Source organism: Uloborus diversus, chromosome 1, assembly GCF_026930045.1.
Source record: "Uloborus diversus isolate 005 chromosome 1, Udiv.v.3.1, whole genome shotgun sequence".
NCBI classification, from domain to species: domain Eukaryota; kingdom Metazoa; phylum Arthropoda; class Arachnida; order Araneae; family Uloboridae; genus Uloborus; species Uloborus diversus.
The window spans coordinates 14,248,087-14,272,022 of record NC_072731.1 but is presented as its reverse complement, the minus strand read 5'-3'; the positions used below and the strand labels follow the sequence as shown (position 1 = coordinate 14,272,022).

Sequence of the window (23,936 nt, the reverse complement as noted above, 5' to 3'; positions counted from 1 at the left end):
TAAGAAAATAAGTGAATAAATGAATAAGAGAGTAAGGGAATTATTTAATGGTTGAATGAAACTGAAAAAATTAATAAATGGATGCGTAAGTGATTTGATAAGAGATTGAATAAGTAAATGAAATTAACTCTTTCACTTTGCCCCATATGCACTTGACTATTTTTAATAATGATATAGTTTAATTTTTTTTTCATAAAAGTATCTCATAAAGCCAATTTATTCACTATTATTTTTTGAAATATGTTGCTTAACATAGATGATAACTTAGTATTTCATATATTGTGCAAACATTGAACATCTTTTATTAGTACATTAGATAGATATATTTTAAAATATTTGAAATAAATTAATCTTTATATAAATACCTGGGCACTAAGGAAGGTGGTTTTATAAATGTACGAAGAGCATCTCTCATCACATCAACAATGTGCATTGATCCAAGAACTTTACCGGGCTCGCTTAAATACAGCAACTAACGTGACCAAAGATAAAAATAAATAAATGAAAATAGAGAATGTACACCATTTTATAGCAGCAGAACAACCCATATAATTTATATTTCATTCTATTGAAATGGTGAAACCCTTTAGTTATAATGTGATACACATGCGGTTATTAACCTAAATATTTTATTTGCATTCTATTTTTGTCAAAAACTCCTAAACCACTGACACAAACACTGTTACTTTTTTCACAAAATTTATTTACAGACAAGCTGACTAGACACAGGAAAAAACAATATAGAAACTGAAATTAAGCTGACTTCATTTATTTGATGATTGGTACAACCTCTATTCTCATAAATATTTGCTTGCAGTTTTATTTGCTCTAAACAATAAGCATAAAACTATGCACAAATGTGCTTTTTGATGCTCAAATAGTAAAAATAAACCAGCATTGAACATTTTAAGCCAATAATATGCGGAAAACACAAGAACATCATACAGTCAAAAACTTTCAGGACAAGTTCAAGCCTTGCAATAATTATTAGATGATAAAAGGGCTATTAAAATAAATGTTAAAAAAAAATAAAAACTTTTTGCTTAGTCATAATTATATTTAAAAAAAAAAAAAAAAACACACAGACCATAGCTGTTAACATTGAAAGATGGAAATTAGGGAGACTTGTGAATAAAATCGGGTAATTTTGCATAAATACATTTACCCACAGAAGTTTGATTCTTAAAAAGGATTTATTTTTAAATTTAAGTAAGGATTTCTTAAATTACGCCTGCATAGGACTGCTTTTAAATTGACAACTTTTAAGGGGGAGGAGAGTTTGTCAAGCGGTATACATATAAGTTTTTCTCTTACAAGTGATAATGAACATTTCTTGCAACAGGAAAAAAATTTAAAAAGTTACGAATAAAAATGGGCATTAATTGCGTTTTGAAAGACAAATTGTTGGAAAAGAGGAAAATGAAATTCAAACATTTCAAGTCATCGAATATGTACAATTTTCACACTGGTGAATGAAAAGATTTCGTTTTTGCGATCACTATTGTTTCACTTTAGAGATTTTTTTCTAATTCCACTGAAAATGCCCCTTTTTTTTTTGAGAATTTTGTTGTTTTGATGAAAATTATCATTGAAAATCTCATGGGAGACATTTACTTCATCAGAGAGTCTGGGGAAAAGGCATCGAAAATTTGGGAGTCTCCTGACCAAATCAGGAGAGTTGGCAGCTATGGTATCATAATAAAGCAAGAGAATGTTTGAAGCTCCAGACTTGTTTTCAACACAGATGGTCAAGCCAAATATGGCATTTTTTTCTTTCTTTCTTTTTTTTTGGGGGGGGGGGCGTTATAGGCAAACTCTCACCTCCCAGAAGGTAAATTCTAGATGTGATGGTGCCTAGAGCAAAATTTAATATTGTCAATATCTTCTCCAAACCATGAAAGGTGCACATGATTAAATTAACATAATCTCTGTGGTTAAAACTCCATGATATAAAGATCAGAATAATAAAAAAAGGAGCTATGTAGACTGCTAATACTGTTAGTTTAATATTTTAGATTTAATAAACACAAATGTATGTGATTTACAGTCTTAACTATTTTACTTCATTTACACAGTAAAAAAACCAGATTACTTAAAAAGTTGCACTATTTGTAAGAAATGCTGATGAACTTACATCAAGAACTGAACGTGACAAAACACATGGTGATGTTTTACTGAATTCATTTAAGAAATCCTGCAAAAGAAAACAAAATAAGTAAATGCAAAATGGAAGTGAAACATAAAAAGATTAAATGAAAGTGTTCTTCAAAACTTAGCTTACCAAAGCAGAATGAAATGCAATACATTCAGTAATGCCGCATATACTTCGCAAACGAGATACAAGTAAGGCAAGATATTCTGTAGATTCTTTTCTTGTTTTTATTTTTGTATAACGTGGAAATGTAGGGGGCAACAGACGCTGGTTTACTAAAGGTTCAAAACCCAAAATAGTAGGATAGTCAGCTGAAAAAGTTAGACCATTAGTATAGAATTTAAAACATTTCGGGAGAAAAAATCTAAAGAATAAAAAAAAGATAAAAATATCTTAAACAAATTTGTAAAAAAAAAGTGTGAACTATTTTTATATTGGCATTGAACCAAATATGCAGAATACATTAAACATTAGGTATGCATACTTTCCAACTCTACTGTTTTTAACGGGAGACTCCCGTTTTTTGCTTCCATCTCCCGATTTCGCGTTTTTTACGATTTACTCCCCTTTTTGGCAGTTTTTTCAGTCAATCATAAGAAAGTTTCACTTTCTTCTCAATAGATTGCGCCCTTTTCTAGTTTACCAATGTCAGGGAACACCAATTTTTCCTAATAACTCATTTAGTCAAAATTAATTTTTAGGAAGCTTTCCACATTGCATGTTCAACGAAGCACATGCTTTTGCCAAAAATTGCAGCAGATTTCAATTCTTTTGCATCTTGAAAATATTTTAACTTTTTGAAAGTTTGAAGTTATTTTCACATGTGCTACCCTATACCTACTTATTTTCTATTTTATTTTCATTATGTAGTTTTTATTTTTTGGACTTTAGTAATTACATTTTTGTAGCTACTTTTTTGGTAAAGACTAGTGAATGTACAAAACTTTAAGCAAATTTACTCCTCATTATTTGGTTTTTTCTTTGCAGTATATTTTTCTTGCTGCTACAAATTAGCTTACATCTGCGAAAAATCCCCATTTCACTTTAAATTTAATTAAAGTATTTAAGTATTCATGTTATTTAAAAGCATAATTTAATAATTCTCTTGTGAAGATATGTTGCTGGTTAATCACCTATATACCTCTAGTGGAATCTCCTGCTTTTTTTTCTTTGAAGGTTGGCAAGTATGGGTATGAAGAGTTGATAACAATTAGAGCCTTTGTTTTGATATTTGTGCTTACAAATGCACAAATGCAAAATTTGAAAATAAATGTATATTATAGTTTTTTTTTTTTTTTTTGCTTTTTTTCCAAAGAAAACTCAGGGGGAGGGGGCAAGGTCTACTGGACTCAACTCAGTTTATAAGATCAAAGTCTGTGGAGTGCAAGGCAGATGTTACGATTAGGTGGCCAATTAAATATGGAATCCCCAAGGTTTAGTTTCCAAGCATACTTGGTACCAGGGCCGTCCCAGGGGAGGGGGCGAGTGGGGCAATCGCCCCAGGTGGTAAAAACGAGGGGGCGCACACAAAAATGACATTTTCACGAGGGGCCTCAATTTGTGTATTATAGCTACACAGTCATAAACCAGGGGCGGCAAATAGGGGGAGCAAGAGGGGGCAGTTGCACCCTCCAAATATTTTGCACAGAATATTAAGAAATCGGGAAATTCAATTTACATAACGCGCGAATCAGTGATCATATGCAATAGGTAATTTAAAAAAAAAAAATCTGCAGATGATCTTTATTAAAAGTTGATGAAACTCGAGACCTGTCCAGACACGAGCAATTGTTTTTCGCTACTTGGATAATAACTTAGAAATTCATGAATCATTTTCAGAACTTCCAGAATAAAAAACAGATGGAGAATAAGTTTGTTTCAACTAAAGAAGAAATTTCCTCATATGGGTTAAATGCCTCATACTTGTAAGTTTAGAGTTAAGATGATGCTTCTGCTTCCAATGTGAAAGGGCAGTGCACAGGTGTGACTGGCCCGATTTTTACGAGAAGTTCCTTGATATTTTGATTTCATTGTTGCTCTTATATTTTAAATGTACGTTCAGTTAGTGAGAGAACATTGATTCCTTCTGTTAAGAGGCATATTTGAGCAACTCAATACATTGTATACTTTCATGGAAACTTCTTACAAAAGACACGCTATTTTTGAAAAAAATTCGTGCATCATCAAATACTTTTGCTGGGTGCTCTTTAACTGGGAGGTACAAAATGGTATTCAAAAGTTAAAACTAGAACTCTTGATTGAGCTCTTATTAAGAGCTTCTTGTTAATTTGGAATTATTGGACCCATTTAAAAAATATATTTAAAAAAGTGACAAAAATCCACATGATGATGCAAAGTCATATGATTGGCTCAATATTTTGTATAAAATAATAGATTCATTCAGTTTCTAATGAAATTAATACAAGATTAGTGATAAATCTAAGTTCAATATTATATGTGCAGGTTATTGAACAAGATAAATAAAATATTTCAGTTACAAGAGAAAGTTGTTGAACTAAGCAAAAAGAATTGTTTTGCGAAGAGCCAGTGTACTTCAATGATGAAAAATGAAGACTAGAGCACAAATTTTAAACTTGCGTGGGTTTTTTTAAAGAGAAAAATTTTAAAGATGCGTTTTCTAACATAACTTTGTAGCTTCAATTATTTTTCACCGATTCTAATCAACTCAGCTAACTGTGAAAGATCATTTTCGTGTCTCAGAAGGTTAGAGATTTTTTTTTTTTTTTGGTGCATGATGGGACAAGCAAGACTTTCATCTTCAGCTATACTGCCAAGAGCATGCCACTGGATATTGACGGAACATAATACCAAGATATCCTTTTCTTCTGGATTCCAAAAATCGTACATTAAAAATTTACTTCAGAAACGGTAGTATCAAGATCTTTTTTGTTACAGTTTACTATAAAATAAATTAAAAATGGGGAAATTAAAATTTTAATTTCTTTAATGACCTTACTTAAATATAATGTACTCATATTTTGTTCCATATTGAGAAAATTCATATTTATAAAACTCAAGCCCCCAAATGAAATGTTGAAATGCCGCCCCTGTCATAGACACACAAAATAGAGAATCATTTCAATGATTCTCTATTTTTTCCTAGAGCACAAAAATGTCCTATCTCTAAGTCTCCAAAACATTTGTTTCCTTTGTATCATTGAAGCAGATACAATTTCTGAGAATATAACTGTTTAGAATCAAACAAAAGGCACTTCTCTTTTGTCTAGTTCTCACCAAATTTGCTTGAATTCTGTCCCTGCATGCAGTGACGTAACCATAAAAATGTTTTAAGGGAGCACATTTAAAAAACAAAAACAAAAAAAAATTTTTTTTTGATCGGATAGGGAAAAAGGTCAAAAGCTGCTGGTCAAAATTTTGGTACTTTTGTTTTAAAAACGTAATTTTAGCCTTAAAAACGCAATTACAGGCCATGTTTATTGACGTTACGGTACGTTCTCAGAGATTGTTTCTGATCGATTATTTTTTTTAAATAGATTGAAACCTATTCCTTCTCCCCCTGCAAGTTTTCGAAATTGAAGTTTCCAAAACGCTACTTTAGACAAACTTTAAGGATTTTTTGGATTTAGTGTTGTTTAAAAAACCTATTTCTTGTGATATTAAAGAAAGGGGGCATGGGGACCCTTGCACGAATATTTTTTTTAACTCAAGTATTAAAGTACAATTTGTAAGGTCATATTTTGTAATATTAGGGCCAGTGATTTTTCGAAATTAGAGCTCCAAAAACGCTATTCTGAGCGATTTTCAATGTTGTTGAGTATTTGTGGGCTTCTCCTTAAAAAACTTACAAATATTTGATGCAAGAGAATAACATCTTTGTTTATAACATATATGAAAGCTGGTATTAAGTTGGTACAAGTAAAACCAAAAAGCTGTTGAAAATAATCATTGGATGAGTCCAGATTGAAAATTATTTTGATGTAATATACTTCGATAAATACATTTTCTATTTATAATCAGCAAATTATTTATTCGTATTCTTAGTTTGATCGATATGAATAACCAACTCAGTTTCAATTGTTTGTTTTTTATCTAGTGGGATAACATTTTACTAGATAAATATTTGGATTTTCAACAATTCCATTTTTCGAAAAGTTTTTGGGGCATGAATGTTTCACAAATATTCAAAACAGATTCATTGCTTCTATTTTAATTTGTATTATGCATAGCCATTTGATTGTTCTGTTCATTAATATGTAAAAAAAACTAAGTATGTATTATGCATTGATGTTATAACTTACTTGATTTTTCTGTGTGTATGGGGGGGGGGCGCCAGGAAACTTTCGCCCCGGGTGCTGTCAGCTCTTCGGACGGCCCTGCTTGGTACTTATTTTATAGACACATTGAAGGGATAAAAGACCAAGTTGATTGTGCCCAGTTCCGGAATTGAACCTGGGTCTGTGGTGTAGACGTGCATTACCATTATGTGTTACCATTAAGCCATTATGCTTTAGAGATGAGTTCGGGCTCATTTTTGAGAGCCCGGGCCCGCCCGAGCCTGAAAATTTGTAACCGAGCCCGCCCGAGCCCGAGTGATATTGTCTCGACCAAAATCTGAGCCCGCTCGAGCTTGAAGGAAACTTTCTTGTATCAAAAACTGAGCCTTCTACAGTCTGACGTGATCTCTCCGTTAATGAAAAATGTTACGTCAAATGTTCTTCATTAACAGAAGTTTCTAAATTTTCTTAAAATGCCCCACTTCAAATGCATTACTGTCTGACATGTTGCAATAGTTATCGCAAAAAAAAAAAAAAAAAAAAAAAAAAAAAAAAAAACACTATAAATAAGCGTTAATTTACTTATTTATTTATTTCTTTTGGTGTGTGGGGGGGGGGGGGGTAAATTTGACATTGATTGAACTGATTTAAATGTTCCTTTCATTTTTTTCACAGTAGAAAAATGTTTATTTGCTTTGAATTTATATGGAGATTGGCGATTGAATATCTGTGCTTGAGCCCGAGCCCAAAACCTATTTTCGATTCTAGAGCCCGTCTCATCTCTACTATGCTTCTTTGCTTGTTTTCAGAGTTTGCATAAACTCTGACTCTTTTAGTAGCTAATATGAAGAAAAAGCAAGTTCAGCAAGCAACTCTGAATAATTGTACTTGTTTCGGAAGCTTTTAGAGGGGGTGAGCAGAGATTTTAGTTTCAAAACAGTGATGCCATTCTTTAGAATAGTTACCTGAATTAAAGCAGTAAAGAGTTTGTTTTCCCATTATGGAAGAGATTTGAATACAGATGAAATTATAATTTCATTTTGAAGAAGTAAAAGTTGACATGGCACAAAGTTAAACACTTAAAAATCGTGCCCAACAAAATCTAGTCATTCATCTTTAGAAATGACATTAAATAACAAAAGGCAATGTCGAAATTGGAGAAAATCACAAACAATGTTTCTTAAAAGTAGCTGAAGTTCATTTTCTGGGTGAATAACTGCTTTAATATATATTTATGTTTTGCATTAATTACAAAAGGTAAAAACAGAAAGGTAAATCCATTTGTAAATTAAAAAAATATATTAATGTATTAATGTATGCTTTTTCACTTTTAGTGCACATTTTAGGTTAGGTAGTGCATAGTTTAATGAACTTTCAGTGCATATAGTAATAATGAACAAGCTAAAAAAAAGGGTTAAAGAGAAGGCAAGCAAAACAATTGCTTTTGTTTAAACTGCTTGTACAAATAGTATACACAAGGATAACGTTCTTTAACTATAAAAACAAATTGTGATAGTTTACAAATAATGCTTGTTGTTCCTTGTTTTATCATAGGTAGAACATGATGACAATTAATATATTGGATGATAGAGAATCAGGGTTTCCACTACAGTTGCATTTTTCGCACAATGCGAAAACACTATCTGAATTGCGAAAATAAAGCAATGCATTTTCGCTTTTTTGCTCAAATAAAAAATAAATAAATTGTAAAAAAAGAAGAAATGTATGATCCTAGAGAGGAAGCATGCATGGCGACAATCAACTTAATCTTTTTTAAGTCTTAGCTAAGATGTTTAAACTACAATTAAGTTCAATAACTATTAGTCTTATCCAGCATTATGTCCCCCCCCCCCCAAAAAAACTGCTTATTAGGAGGAGGGGACTGCAACGTTCTAAACACCAATCATGTTTTCTTTTTTTTATTTTATGTTTTTAAAAAATTGCTGTTGTACTTATTTCTTCAAGGATGTCACAAATGAAATATGAATTTCATTTTCAACTGGAGATGAAACACACTGAGGCATATATCAATATATGAGAATGTGTAACATTTTAGCATTTTGCTAACATTTTTCCATTAATTTTAGCTTTTATGCTAAAGAACTTTTGAACCCAGCTTAAACCCTGTAGAGAATAAATAATGGTTGCTTGCAGTTTCAAAACTTTTTGCCATAAATAAAAGGTAAATGCCAGGCCTTTGTAATTCTGAAGATATCTACAATTATTTTTAAAAAAATCAATTGAAGATGCTAACGAGGCTTTTTTTAAAAACTTTCTAACATAAAGCAAAAACTAATTTTTTAAAAAAAAATCTAGTACAAGAAATAAATAAAAAATAAAATGCACTTTATTTATTTCTTGTACTAGACTTTCTAATGACTAATTTTGGCTCAGTTCTGATACTATTCAAAGAAAATTTCAGATGCTAATCGAATATTCCTTGTAAATGGTAAGAAGAAGCGTCCGAAAAGAACTCTTTACCTTGGCGTATTATGAGCATTAATTACACTTACAATGAAGTTCGGGGGTTACTTTTCTGCACAACGTCGACAAAAGAAGGGAAGATACTGGGTATGCAGAGAAAACGTCCTAAGTCATCAACTGAATACAATTTGCAACACTCTTGCTCATATAATACATTTTGAATTCACTGACTAAAGTTCTTATTAGTTTCTGAGAAGAATGAAATAAGAAACAAAATAAAAGAGCAAAAGTAAATTTTCTTAAAGTCAGGCAAAACATTTAAACTTTAAATCTTAAAGATTAATTCAGAGGAAAATGAAATTTTAATCTATTAAAACTAAGCTAAATAGCAAGATAAATAAGAAGTAAAACACTTGATCTTTATGCAGAAATAATTTGCAAAAACATTTTAGCTACATGTTTTAGGACCAACAAGGAGAGTTTTTTTATTGATACAAAACATTTTGAGCTACAGAATGTAAGAAATTTAAGATTTCTTACAATTCTGATGGATTTTTTTTTTAGCATTGTTACAGAGTATCACACACATGAAATAAAAATCTTTTGCTTATACCTCGGTTACTACTTTCCGCTTTAGGATCTGGTCTGATACCCAAGTGAATTGTTCGTTCAATAACTTGAATAATTTCACAGCATTGCACTAAATATCTATCAACTTCTTCCACAGCAAAACACTAAAAGGACAAATTCATTACTCACACATTAAATTATTACTAAACACTGAGATAAATATTGTGCTTCGAACTTTGACTCCCCTTTCCCCTAAACCACTGACAATATTACCCATCCATCGTTATTGTAGGTGATCACAATTAAATACTTGCATGCAAGATGTAGAATATTGTGTGAATAAATTATTGCACATTGTGTTCAAATACTTTATAGTGAAAATGCAAGATTTACCATAATCCTTTTACTAAATTAATTATTGTTATTTTATTTATTTATTTATTTTATCGTTATTATTATTATTATTATTATTTATATTTTATTTATAAAATAAACCACAACAAATTACTATACTTGATTTCCTTTCCTATTAGAGTGTTTTTCTTGCTTTCCGTGTTTATCCATAACTTTTCCCATAAGTACTGCTTTTAATCATTGAACTTGAAAAAAATATTATAAAATAATGGTAACAATAATAATAATTAAAAAGAAGAAAGAAAGGGGAGGGGGAGGAATAAAAGAAAGCAATAAAAGTAGCTAAAAATAATCAGACAGCATAAATTTACATGACAAAATAGCTAATCTGGATTACATAACTAAATTTAATTGGAAATGGGAGGTAATTAAAAAAAAGAAAAAGAAGAAAGTTATGCAATTATCTAGACAATTTAAAAAAAAAAAAGAGTAATGCAGTGATGCACTTGACAACACAACAAATATTGAGCATATGTAAATGACAGCATTTTTAAACATAATGAATGACAAAAATAATTTAAAAAAATAATTTTTAAAAAATGCATACCCTCTTTTTGAGAAATAAGAGAAGAGCTTGATACAAAAGGCGGCAGAATTTTATTCTTGAATAAAGAGCAACAGCTTCTTCATGCTTCAAAATAGAAACAATATTGATTTAAAGCATAAAGTTACTACATCACATGCTGATATATTTTAGACTATAAACGTGTAAAATTAACCTGCATTTGGATCTCAATCTCTTGTTCCTCTCCAGGCCTTGATCTTGTGAGCTGTGAATTTAGTATAATGTAATGTGCAAAGTAAAACTAAATATGCATGTAAAATACAAAGAAGAAAAAATTACAGTAATATTAAAAAAATCATAAACTGTTTTGGATGAAACAAATTGATGAATAATATTCAAATTTACTTTCTGTGAAAAAGGTTAACCCAATGAGTAAACCAGGATGACTCCTAACATCACAAGTAAGAATTTTTTAAGAAAAGAAATATGAGATTTTGCATGTATTTTTATCATTGCTAAAGTTTAAAACACATTCGGTAAGCAGTTTTTAAGTTATTCCATATTTTTTCTGTATTGCAAAGTGTACATTTTGTTTGGTCCAATTCCTGCATGTATAGATGTGCGGAAAAGGGGGACTGTATTTGAAAATGGAATTTCAAAAAAAAAAAAAAAAAAAATCAGTAAATTTGAAAAGTGTCTACAGTTACTGCACTAATTCAGACATCCTTAAAATGAATTATTGCAAAGATGAGCCACATTTGAGATCCTTGTCCTATTGCATTTACACATACTGCTATTTATTGTTTCTTGGATCAGACAAATTACAATTAAAACAAATAACTGTAAAGGTCCTTTGGAGTTAGTTTCAACTAAGATCGACATTTTGAATTATACAGACACACTTGCCAACATGCCAACCTTACAAAGCAAAAAAAGCAGGAGAAGTTTTTGTACCTTTGAACTAGGTGAATGCTAGCACAAAATTGATAATTTTCATGTTACTAAAATTAAATTGTAGAAAAATTAATCAACAAGATACAATATTAAAAATTTTAAGTTAAAATTTCTTGAAGATAATGTATTTATTTATTTATTTGCTGTAACAATCATCGAATTCCTACGCTTTAACAGTCATTAGGTTTTCTAAATTTTAACTTCCAAGATGAATGCAAAACTAAAAAGAACCTAACCATGTCCTTGACAGTCACAAAGTTCAACAACTTTTAAAATTTTTAAAAAGCAGTAGAAATGACTGTTGGGACAAGGGGTCAGAGATTGAACTCTAAAGAAGGAGAGTTGGCATGTCTGCAGACATCATTAATGCAAAACTGTGCAACAAATGAACCCTAAATAGCACAAAATTGCAGATTTCGAGATTAGATCATTTCATTTTTCACTTGAACTTCCACCAATGAGAACTTTATACAGACTGTTGAAACTCAATGTACTGGTTGGTTCAAACAAAAACAAACCTGCATTTATATTCTGTACTTAACTTCTAGAACTTTTCAAAGTAAAGAGATGCAATACAAATTCTTTCTGAATACATTTCAGGAAGTTTTATTTTCTTCAGTCATCAAATGAAAAATTTATTTTCAAATTATTTTTAAAACGTTTTTGAAATTGATTTTTTCCTAAAATCTTGTAACCTTTCTATGTGTTGTAATAACCTGAAATCATAAAAGTTGTTTCATTCAGTTTCACAGAAGTATCAAATAAATAAAGGGCAAGGGCCAGAAATGTGACAAGCCACAAGGAGTAGGGGCGTGCAACAGGAGGGGGGGGGAGGGGCACCTGTTGGCCAGGCCCGAGCCTGAAGGGGGGCCGAATATTTTTAGAACTAGGGATGATATTTTGGGGTAAACAATATGGAGGGGCCCGGAAAAGTCATTTGTGATGGGCCCCAAAATTTCTGTGCACGCTCCTGACAAGGAGTGATTTTTCAATCAAACTTTTTGTTTCGCATAACTAAAATTGAAATAAACATGAAAGTGGATTACGTCTTATGCAGAAACACATATCTGGTTTTAGTATTGCAGAAAATAGAATGTATACTACCTTTGAAAAATTTTACATACATTTTTTATAAGTTGGAAATTGGCCTACTGAAAGTTCACATCATGTGGCTTATCGCATTCTTGCCCCGAGTCCTTCAAATGAGGAAGCTGCACAGAGGACAGATTGCCAAATGCATTAAAAACTTGCACAGTAAGCTTTAAAACAAATACAAATGTCAAAGCAAAATAAAGTTTTTGACTGCTTTTAAAACTAAATTCAGTGGTGCAATGGCCCATGGGGTGAAGACCTATTTTGCCCATCACAGTGCTCAGACCTAGGGCTCTGGGGTGCAAAAGCAGATGCTCGGTTAGGCGGTCAGCTGAATGTGGAACCCCCAGTGTTTAGTTTCCCAGCATGCTTTATATTCAATTTATCGAATCACTGAAGGGATGAAAAGCTGAGTCGAACGTGCCTGGACTTGAACCTGGCTCTGCAGCATGGAAGCTTTTCCACTACTTGACTTGCTACTACTAGCTTTTACTGATGAACTCATCAGCAATGAAACTTTGTCCAACAACAAAATACTCAAGATTTAAGAAGAAAATTGATCAAGAAGTTGATATTAAAAATGATAGCATGCCAGAATAGCAAAATTAAGACAATTTTAATAAAAGTTTTTCCAGAAATAGTTAACAAATATATGTTGGGGGGGGGGGATTGGGGAGACTCATCCAGAACTTTTTTTGACTATAGAAAAGGACAGAAAAAATAACCATTTCAATTCCTCTGAATTTCTTCTAGTCATGCCATTGGACACATACACCAACATTCACACAAAGAAAAATACTGTTGCAAGGTTATACCAATGGCAGAAAAATCTGTATCACCAACAGAAGTAAAATTCAGCCATTGAGGAAACTTTGTAAATTGCAGGAACTTCAAAATGTAGATTCTGGGAGGTAAGAGCTCTAGTAATCACTACACTGGATGGATTTGAGCTTCACTAGCTCTTAATCCTATATAAATGATAACTTTACCTTTACTTTTTTCAGCAACTCTTCTTCCACTTCTTTCATCATTGCAGTAGCTTTGCCTTCTGTAACATCATTGGCTAATTTATATCCATATACTACAGGCTGAAAATCTTCCTGGAAAAATATTTTTTTGGTATATTGAATTAAACTCTTTAAAATAATATTCATCATTGTAATCATGCAATCACTAGAGCGGAGCTTCCTAACCCACGAACCCCTTGGGATCTGCTGGCTCTCAGTAGGGGTCTGTAGCAAATTTATTTAAAAATATATATATATTAATTTGAATTTTTGGCATTTTGAATTCAAACTATGTTTTTCGCAATCACGAGCGTGTGTGTATGAATGCATGTGTGTGTTTGTGTAGGCGCATGTATGCGGGTGCGGGTGTGTATGTATGTAGGCATGTGTGTGCGTGTTGTGTATGCAGTGCTGTATGTGTAGGCGTTTGTGTGTGTGTGTGTGTATGTAGGCATATGTGTTTGTGTCTGTGTGCAGGCATGAGTCTGTATGTGTGTAGGAGTGTGTGTTTGCGTCTGTGTGCAGGCATGAGGGTGTGTGTGTGTGTGTAGGATATGGACGCAAGCTGGAGACGGTTTTCGCAAGAGGAGCAGCATCGTGGGGCCGGTCGACGCGACGGTGGTGCTGGCAGAGGGTGCTGGTGGGAAAATAAAATCAGCGTAACATCAAAAACAATCAAGTGAGAACAATAAGCAATCGTGATTGCTCAAAAAAAAAAAAAAAAAATTAAATAATAATTAAATTCTGCATTTGTATTTCAGAACTAAACATCTTTCTTGAAAAATAATGATGCATTTTACAGCTATGAGATTAAAAGTTACATTAAGAAGATAATGAACTTAAATAATGACAACAATAAAAATATAATTAAGGTTCGAAAAAAAAAACCAATACCAACCTCTTCAAAAACAGCTGCTTTATTTACGAATTCTCGAATAACATCCAATAGTTTCAATGTATGAATGCTAAATGCATGGATAATTTTATCCTCCACTTGGTGAGGCTTTTGAAGGTATAGGTTTGTAAAAACCGTTTGAGCCAAAGAATGACCTTCAAGCCAAGTTACCTACAATTAATTATAAACGTAGAAATGAAAAGCTGTCTTCAAAATGGAAACACATACACACATACGTAACGCAAGGAAAAGTAACATACAAATAACAAAAAAAACGGAGATTCATGATACAACTTTAAAACTCTTGAAATTTTTCAAAAACTGCTAATCGGCCATTATTGGCTACTTTGCCGATTATTTTCAATCCGACAGTTTTCACTGACTGGATCGCCAAAAGACATTTTTTTTGAAATTAGTTTAAATATGCATGCACATTTTAAAAAAGAAGTAAAAACTTATGAGATTGTTATTTAGTTGGATATTTCTTTAAAAGGTGTTATTTTGCACACCAAGCTTTTCAACTTTTCAGAAAGGGTGCAGTTTGGCATTTTTTAGAAAGGCAAGGAAATACATATTTTTGTCAAACTGCAAAAGTTCAAAAGGCATTTCCAGTTACTTTAGAAATATTGAGGTTAAATTTGTAAGTTTTACAAATTTTATGAATAATTTTTTCTTTTTTAGTTTTTCTTGATTTTGGTTCATCAATCAATTGATTTATTAACATTCCATTAAACTGATTATATAAAATCAAAACAAATATACTAAAAATGCTAAAACAACTGAAAATATTTGAAAATACTCATCAACTAATTTTTCAAATGATTTTTGATTAAACTTATGGAATAAAACATGCATAGTTAAACATATTAACTTCAAAAAAATCAAGCATCTAAATTATTAGAAACAATGCACTTAGTATTATTACTTTATCCTTAGATTATATATATGGTTCAAAAAAAAAAAATATTTTTGATCCACCCTATTGTATACATGTCATGCATCAATACATTTCAGTACACCCATTCTTTGGCATCATGCTTTAAGGTTACCTAATAATTTTCCTAAAGATGGCTGGAATTAAATAGCTACTAATAGTACAAAAGTCAATGCTAAACTGTAAGTGTCTATATATAATGGTCTACTAACTATTTGACATTTCATGTTAATTAACAACGTTAATGTTTATTAACAACATAATGTAATTATTTTTTCTTTTAACAATAATAAGAAAATTAGTTTACAGAATTTGAAAAAAATTACAAAGCAAAATTTTGAAGTAAAATTATAAAAATGGAGAAAAATAAATAATCATTCTCAGAAAAACACTTTATTAGCTAATTCTGAAGAGCCAAAATTGTAATTTAAATAACAAAGTTGACTTAAAAAAAATTGCAGTATGTATATTAAAAATTATTATAATTTATTAGAATTGGTGGATTATCTTTAACCGATTAATTGGTAATCGGCCAATTTACTTAGTGGTGCATTCCTACTTGATATATCCAAGCCTTGTATTTTTTTTCTTAAAATAAACTTTAAATTTTTTCTAATGAATGGATTTAAGGACTTGAAATTATGCATAATTTTGATATGCACAGAAATAAACTTTTGATTTAAAAAAAAACAAATAAAATGAAAATAGGTTTTATATTTACAATTTTGGGTCTGGATTTTAAAAGGTATCAATATACAAAAGAGCTCAAAATTTAAGAGGAGAAAACTCAATAATAACATATTCAAGTCAAGCTTAGAGGCTTGCAAGTTTATAACCTAACACAATGCACATACAAAATAATAATTTTAAAAAGTAAAAGGATTTTTTTTTTCTTTTGTATAGAGAGATTGAGACTACCCTTCCTCCAATCTTGATTGACTTTGAATTTTTTAACTGCAAGGAACATAAAAAATAATTTAGATCTAAATATAGGAAATGTTTAATATCTGACTTATGACAATAAATTATATATTACTCTTCATGACAAGTATTCAAAGTACAGAATTCAATGCACATAAAACTATTACTTACTAAACATGCAAGCGTGGCATCAATAATTCCAATTTGTTCATTAACTGTCAGATCTCTGATTTTCAACTTCCCAGCCTGTAGTAAGAAAATATGTTTCCAAGTTAAGAGAACAGTTGAAATTTTGCATTTCTAATTCAAACATTTGAAACAAAATAGTTTTGATCACTTATGCATTGTCCACATTGCATACAAATAACTTTTCTTCAATGTGCACAGTACAGTCAACACTTTTGCCATTTAAAATCAGAACTAAACAAATACTACAAAACAAAGGAACTTGCATGGCAAAGATGATGTATAAATTTTCTTATGCATGAAAATACATAGTAACTGCTTCATTGTTGGTGATTTTACGCTATAATGACACAACAAAAAATTTCTTCAGAAAGATGTAAATTATGTAAGCAGAACTATTTCCACGTATAAAAGTGTGACATATACAAAAATTTGGAAAATGGGCACAAAACCAGGGATATGCCGACCAAAACTCGCTTTTAGAGTAATCTTGAGAGCAGGAAAATGGTGAGTTTGGAGCAGCTTGGAGCAGCAAAATGGTGAATTTGGAGCAGTTTGGAGCAGTAAAATTACAATTTAGGGACAGCCGCACACGTTATATGTGCCACACTGGCAATTTTTAAACTTTTTTTCTTGTATGCGCGGCGGCGTTTATTCCTGAAAATACGGTAAAGTGGTATGGGCTGATGTGTTACATGCACCTAAGACAACAAGAAATAATACCTTTAGAGCTTGATCAAAATTAAGAACTTTTTTGCTCCCTCTATTGCACATCATCCCAGCATCCATTTTGGGATCCATCATTTCTATAGCTGACATGGCTTCAAAAAGCCCAAACCTATAAAAAAACGAAATGAGATATCATCAAAACATTTATGTATGACTCAAGTATGAATAAATATTTGAGATATGACTAGAGATGTAAAACTTCGGGAAATTTTGAGGCGGCAGAAAAAAAAACCTGTTTACAGGTTTTTGTCTCGACAAATTAGGGAAAAAAATGGAAAATTGGATTTTTGTGAACTAAAATGTATTTAAAAGCTATTTTCTTGGAAAACATAAAAAATTCTGTAGCCATAAAAGATAGAAACACAGTGTTGCCAGCCTTGGGGTGACAAATTGAGGAGCATCTGCAGCGATTTGAAGGAGCATTTGCAATTTTATTAAACAGCTTGGTATTTTACATAAAATTCAATTAAAAAAAAAACTAAAACCACCTATTTAAAATTGCTTTTAAGCTTTGATAATCATGTTAAGTACTAGCATAAAAATAAAAAACAGCTTTAAATACTATGTCATGCTTGAACACACTTGGCCGAGAAATGCAGCACCAGACAACTTTTTTACTGAGCTGCGAAGTTTTGCTTTTTTTTGGGGAGCAAAACAGTTGGCAACCCTGGATGCAATTCATGTTACTTTCCTTTTAAGCATAAATTTACGTAAAACTTTTCCTAAAAACAGCTTTTTTTTGGTTCAAAACACCAAATATTATCTAAATTAGTCAAATAATCAATCAGCTAGTAATTTTTTGAGTAAAATGTAATTTTTACAAGTTGCTAAACCAAATTTTTGGACAGAAATGTGGTTCCTTTTTTTGCAAATTGTGAGATTTTAAATTGGAAGTTTACTTATGTTTATTAAATTTGTTACATTCATTTATAATATGCATATGTGTGTGTGCATATCGCTCGTTTGGAAGAAGAGTGCCACAATACGAAATTATTCATTTTTCTTTTTTTTTCACTTAAATGCCTTCAAAGGACGTTATCTTCTTTGGAAAATAATGACAGATTTTTTTGTTCTAAAATTAACCACTGGAGGGCAGGGTAAACTTTTTTTTCTTAATGAAAATTGCTAGAAGAGTTCAACTTCAAATGCTTCTCCTATAAAATTTCATTTTTTGTATTGTGACACTCTTCTTCCAAATAAATGATATATTAAATGAAAATATATTGAAATTTTTTATTTAAATATCTCCACTAGCAAACTGGCATTAAAAATCTGCACTAATTTGATCTGTTCTGTCCATTTACAGTGTCAATGCAAAAAGTAGCAAACAATATGGTGTACAGAGAAATTAAGTTATCTTAGAGTTTGCACAAAGTTAATGTTTTCATGCGGGACACTGATAAAACAAAGAAATATTTAAATTTAAAAAAGCGTTCCAGTGTAATTATTATAAATATCTGAGTACATAATTTTGTACTAAAAATTTCACTTTTCCATTTTTTCTTTAATTTTTTGTTTCCGTGTAGGGAAAAAAAAGTTTTCTCAAAATTTTCGGGGGGGGGGGGGGGTGAGTTCATTCCTCTCTAACGGTATGTCAAACAGAAAAAAAAAACAATAATTAATATACTTATTTTTTATGCATTTCTTTTAATACGAAAAAAGCCTTACATGTCATCATGAAGTAATTCTCCAAGTTGCAGTTCTAGAATAAGAAGAGAATCATATATCAAAACCAAAACTAAGTAAATACACTCTGTTCACAAAAAGATAGACCGAAAGTAAACAAACAGTTTGCTGCTATGGCCACTTCTCCAGATTTTTCCTAGAATGAAAAAAAAATTTGACCAATAGGATTTGCCTTTACCATCTGCTTGGCAACAATATGCTTTTGTCCAAGCCAAACGTGGGATTTACATTGCCCAATGGCATATTTCTTTGTTTACATCTAGTCTATCTTTCTCATGAATGCAGAATTGTTTTAATAAGATAACTTTGGGATGCAGTGATTTTGATAACAATAAACAAATCATAAAATTAGATAAATTACAAATTCAGGCCTTCAAAATAAAACTTTAAATATTTCTTATTTATGCTGTTATTGCATATTTCCATTAAAACATAAAATTATGTAGAACTTAAAAAATTTTCAATAATTCAGTGCCTCCTATTTTTCAGAAGCTCATTTATAAATTGCTCGTAATCAAAGATTTAATCTGTTGTTAAAGCTGTGCTGTATGTAATATTTCAACTTTTTCAATGCATTTTTTCTTTTTTGATTTTTTTCAGAATTTAGCCCAATAATAAGGCATTCTTCATAAGTTCCATCCTCCACCTGTTTACCTATAAAAATCTGGCAAACTTCTAATTATTTTAATGTGAAAGCCATGGGAATACGTATATCCATCAATGATGCGAGCTCTTGAAGGATTACATCTGAAAAATTTTCTATCTTTTTTTTAACTGCTTGGTAACTTTTTTGTAAAATCTTGAGCAGGAGAAGCAGTTTCAGATTGTTTCAAACATAATCCCTGACTTACAAATACTAAAGTGACGACCAGCAACAGGCTCTGGGCCCAGCTAGACTGGTCCTAGTCAATTTACAATTCCCAGTGAAGATCAATGGCCCTCTTAAAACTATCTATTCCCTTGCTCATTACCACCTCTTCCGGTAAACTGTTCCAAGGTTCCACTACCCTGCTATAATAATAATTTTTCCTAATATCCATGTTAGCCTGAGATTTAAATAGCTTAAAACAATGACCCCTTGTCCTGTTTTCAGTGCTTAACTTCAGCCCCGTAACATCTTTCATTTTAATAAATTTAAACAACTGAATCATGTCCCCTCGGTCTCGTCTTTGCTCAAGACTGTACATTTTTAACCTTCTAAGCCTGGAATCATAGTCTAAGTGAGAAAGTCCATTTATTAGCCTTGTAGCTCGCCTTTGAACCCTTTCCAATACGTTAATGTCTTTCTTAAGATAAGGAGACCAAAACTGAACAGCATACTCCAAATGAGGTCTTACCAAACTTCTATATAAGGGCAGAAGAACATCTTTAGTTTTGTTCGAAATAGATCTATTGATAAACCCAAGCATCTTATTGGCCTTGTTACTAGCAATGCTGCACTGTTGGCTAAACTTTAAATCCTGACTTATGAGGACCCCCAGATCAGTAACTTTGTCTGCCTGACTAATGACTGAACCTTGCAAATAATAACTTGTACACTTATTTCCATGTCCTAAATGTAGCACTTGAACTTTCCCAACATTAACAGCCATACCCCATTTATCAGCCCACTCTGTAATACGATCTAGATCCTCTTGCAGCTGTTTTGCTTGTTCTTCATTTTCTACAGTCCCCATAACTTTGACATCATCAGCAAAACAATTCATGTTCCCAGAAATATTTTTGTGAATATCGTTCATAAAAACAATGAACAAAACAGGCCCTAACTTAAAACTTCACTCGAATTAGAATAATTTCCCCTTACAACTACCCTTTGTTTCCTTCCGATCAGCCAGTTTTTTACCCAAATGAAAGTTTTCCCTCCTATTCCTATATCAGCTAATTTGCTAAGTAGAGCAACATGCGGTACCTTATCGAAAGCTTTTTGAAAATCAATGTAAACAACATCTACAGGCTTCTTATTGTCCAAACTTGAAAACTAATAACATTAAAAGATTCAATGATCACACAAAACGAAAATTATAACAGAAATAAAGAGAGAAAAAACAGGACAATATGGGACAGGACAGGAAGCAATATGAAGAATATATATCTTACCTTCAGTAGCTTTAAAGAATTCCTCAGTGACATCAACCCAATTTAAAGTGCAACATTTATTACATGAATCAGTCATTCCAGAGCTGGGTTCATTGCTCTTCCTAATAAAATAAAATTTGACTTAAAGCAGCAATTTAAACAGATAGTTTGAATTTTTTAAACTATGATTGGGGTAAAAAAATTAAGTCAAAAGCATACAAATATATTTTTTGTTGCAAAATGTCTTTTTTATGGAGATAGTAGTAAGAGTTATTTTATTTGCAGTAAATGTATTATCAAAGAAGAAAAAAAGGATAGGACACCAACTACGGTCTAGTGAGAACAATACACAATTCGAGATTGCTCAAAAAAAAAAAAAATTAAAACTGCATTCTGAAGAAAATTTCCCAGAGCCCCAGCACAAAATTCTATATTGTAAAAGGGGTCACTTCATAAAATTTCATACCTTAAAATTAGACCTTTTCAAGGGCACCCATATGGGGGGGGGGCAAGTGGGGGTTCAAGCCCCCCTCTGAAATTAGAACCTCTTTGCTTTTAGTACTTTTTTCTTTGCAATAATGTAAAAACATTTCTTCTCTAGCAATTAATGAATAAGTTATTAAAAATTGTCAAATTTTAATAACTCTAATCTGTACTGAAATCCGTTTCTATGGAGAAAATATCCCACTAAACCATGGGGAAAATATCTGAGCCCCCCCTCCCTTAAAATTTTGCATATCAGTGCCCTTGTACCTTTCATTTAGTTTTATTTGTGAAACCAGTGCCTTCATCACTTTTAAGCTCAATCAATTTGTCAGACAGTAAAACATCAGTAAAAAAATATGCAGCTTCCAAGTCATTCCCAGTGACTTAAGGCAGGCCAAAGGGATTTCAGATTAGATGTGTGATAGCTAAGCATGTGGTTATCTAACACATGCTGTGTAGCAGGGGTTCTCTAACTTTTCTGACTTGTGGCACCCTTTGAAGAATTAGAATTTTCTCACAACACTCCAGCCCATGTCTATTTTTTGTGATAAATGCATATGCTAGGGTTGGGTGATGCATCGATGCATCGCAAAAACCGGTGTGCATCCTACATCGTTAAATCGATTTAGAATTGTTCTCTAAATTAATGCATCGATAATATTCCAATGTACAGACACCAGTCCAGGGTTGCTGCCGTTTCAATCTCTGATTTTTTCACACTAATGTTAATTAGCAGTGTGTCAATCCAATCTAGTTTAACAATGAAGGCGCAAAGAGTTAGACCTTCATTTCTCCCAAGAAATGTAAGAATTGCACATGTATTCTTAATTATAGTCGAAAGATATGTTGATGAAACTAGTAAGTTTATTATATAGTCACCTGCCAGAAAAAAAAGTAAAATTTAAAGATCAAAATAGCAACAAAAAAGGCAACATGTATTTTGGCATTACAAGAAGTAGAGTTCCTAGCACAGATGCCACATGGGTCGGTAACTCATAGTGTCACCCCTACCCCTTCCCCCTCCAAAAAAAATAAATGTTTTATGCAAATAAGAAATTTATATAATTTTCAGAAAAAACTCTGTTCTACTTTTTAGGCACAACAAAAGTTTGATAAAAGTTGACAAATATAAACTGCAAATCCATTTTACGCAATATTTGTCCAAGATGATAAATGTAACCTCCCCCTCTCCCTGCAATATTGGACACTTTTTTCTTTCTTTTTTTTGTTAAATTTGTCAGATAAAATATAATTTAAGACAAATTGATGGAAATTTTTAGAATTAAAGTATTTTTATTTTTTATAAACTATGAAATCCTATTTGAGTGTCCCGCTGTGGCTCCCCTCTCTCGCTACTGATTACAAGGAACCTTTTTTCAATGCAAGAATATGTGATCTTTTAATGGACGCCAATGTTCCTGTACCATAGCTTACCATTATTAAACTTTGATTAGAGTGATTGATTAAATTAGTTTCTTTTTAAAGAGCATTTAATATGGTGTAAACTGCAGCCACTAAAATAAGGCATCCAAGCATTTCCTTTATTTACTAACCGTTCTAAATACTTGAAATGATTTTTTTCAGCTGTGTATTTTCCAAAAAAAAAAGCAGTTTATTGTTTTCAGATATTCACGAACACTCAATACTATATAGTAGCGGATTTTGGAGGGGGGAAGGGGGCCACTCCCCAAAAGGAAAAAAATTAACATAACTATTTCATTTTATTTAAATTGACTTCTCTACATAACATGAAGAAATGTTTTACAGTTGTTGAAAAAGAACACAAAAGACAAATATTATTTTGAATAAAAGCATTTTCGGTTGCTAAAGTAGTAATACTGGAGTCAAAGACCAGAGAGGCAAATTAACTTACTGGTTTGGAACTCAAAGGAACGTAATACCGACATTTGTCTATTGATTCTTCTTTGATGGAATCAGTGACATTTAAAAAAAAAATGTTTGAAGATCTGCCTAGAAAAGTGTTATGAAAAACTGAAATGGGAGCAGAGGGGGGGGGGGAGCTCTTCAATTTTTCGGGCCCCTACCAAAAAAAATTTTTGTATCCGCCCCTGATACTATTTGAGGGTTTTTAAATTATTAGTTTATGCTTCCTGTTTAAATGCTGGTAATAGTAGGAAGTTAATCTAACGTGTCATATTTACAAAAATGTGAAATGCAACGAAAATTTAAATTTAGAATCCGAGTGCTTTCTCTCGCATTAAAATTGCTTTGAATCTGAGTGTGTAACAACTTGAATTAATTTTGTACTGTGGTACTATCCATAGCTTTGTTCAATCATAAAAATTATGTGCTTGTAAATCAATTGTCGAAATTTTTTTAATATTCGGTTGCTGAATATTACAGTATTCTTGACGGAGCCGAATATTCGGTTTGCTTGCCGAATACCAACCGAATATTCGGTGCATCTCTAGCTCTGACTATCAAATTGAGTGCGACACCACTTAGCAGGTAAACTATATGACATGAGCAAAAAACAAAAATCTAGTAATGCAGACCTATGTTCAAAGCGACGATCGGAAGTCTTTTGGCAAGTCTTTTCATCGCACATGTTTACTTTTTATTTAATATGAATTTAAAGATTTTCGGTTTAGAAAATATCACAGTGAGAGGTAAACATTTTTCTAGGTT

At 31.7% G+C, this 23,936-nt stretch overlaps 1 protein-coding gene across 1 annotated transcript in view; it reads right to left on the bottom strand.

The window, feature by feature from the left end:
• LOC129234437 (N-alpha-acetyltransferase 35, NatC auxiliary subunit-like) overlaps positions 1-23,936 on the bottom strand; it is a 41,556-nt gene extending 17,620 nt beyond the window's left edge. Inside the window, exons 1-13 of the mRNA XM_054868439.1 lie at positions 23,804-23,936; positions 20,823-20,923; positions 18,708-18,741; positions 17,034-17,148; positions 16,296-16,370; positions 14,273-14,440; positions 13,357-13,467; positions 10,536-10,586; positions 10,364-10,447; positions 9,446-9,566; positions 2,282-2,463; positions 2,135-2,194; positions 366-472 (exon numbers count right to left, since the gene is read on the bottom strand). Of these exons, the coding sequence (XP_054724414.1) occupies positions 366-472; positions 2,135-2,194; positions 2,282-2,463; positions 9,446-9,566; positions 10,364-10,447; positions 10,536-10,586; positions 13,357-13,467; positions 14,273-14,440; positions 16,296-16,370; positions 17,034-17,148; positions 18,708-18,741; positions 20,823-20,923; positions 23,804-23,856 (1,262 nt within the window). The 5' untranslated portion in view covers positions 23,857-23,936. The remainder of the gene's footprint in view (positions 1-365; positions 473-2,134; positions 2,195-2,281; positions 2,464-9,445; positions 9,567-10,363; positions 10,448-10,535; positions 10,587-13,356; positions 13,468-14,272; positions 14,441-16,295; positions 16,371-17,033; positions 17,149-18,707; positions 18,742-20,822; positions 20,924-23,803) is intronic.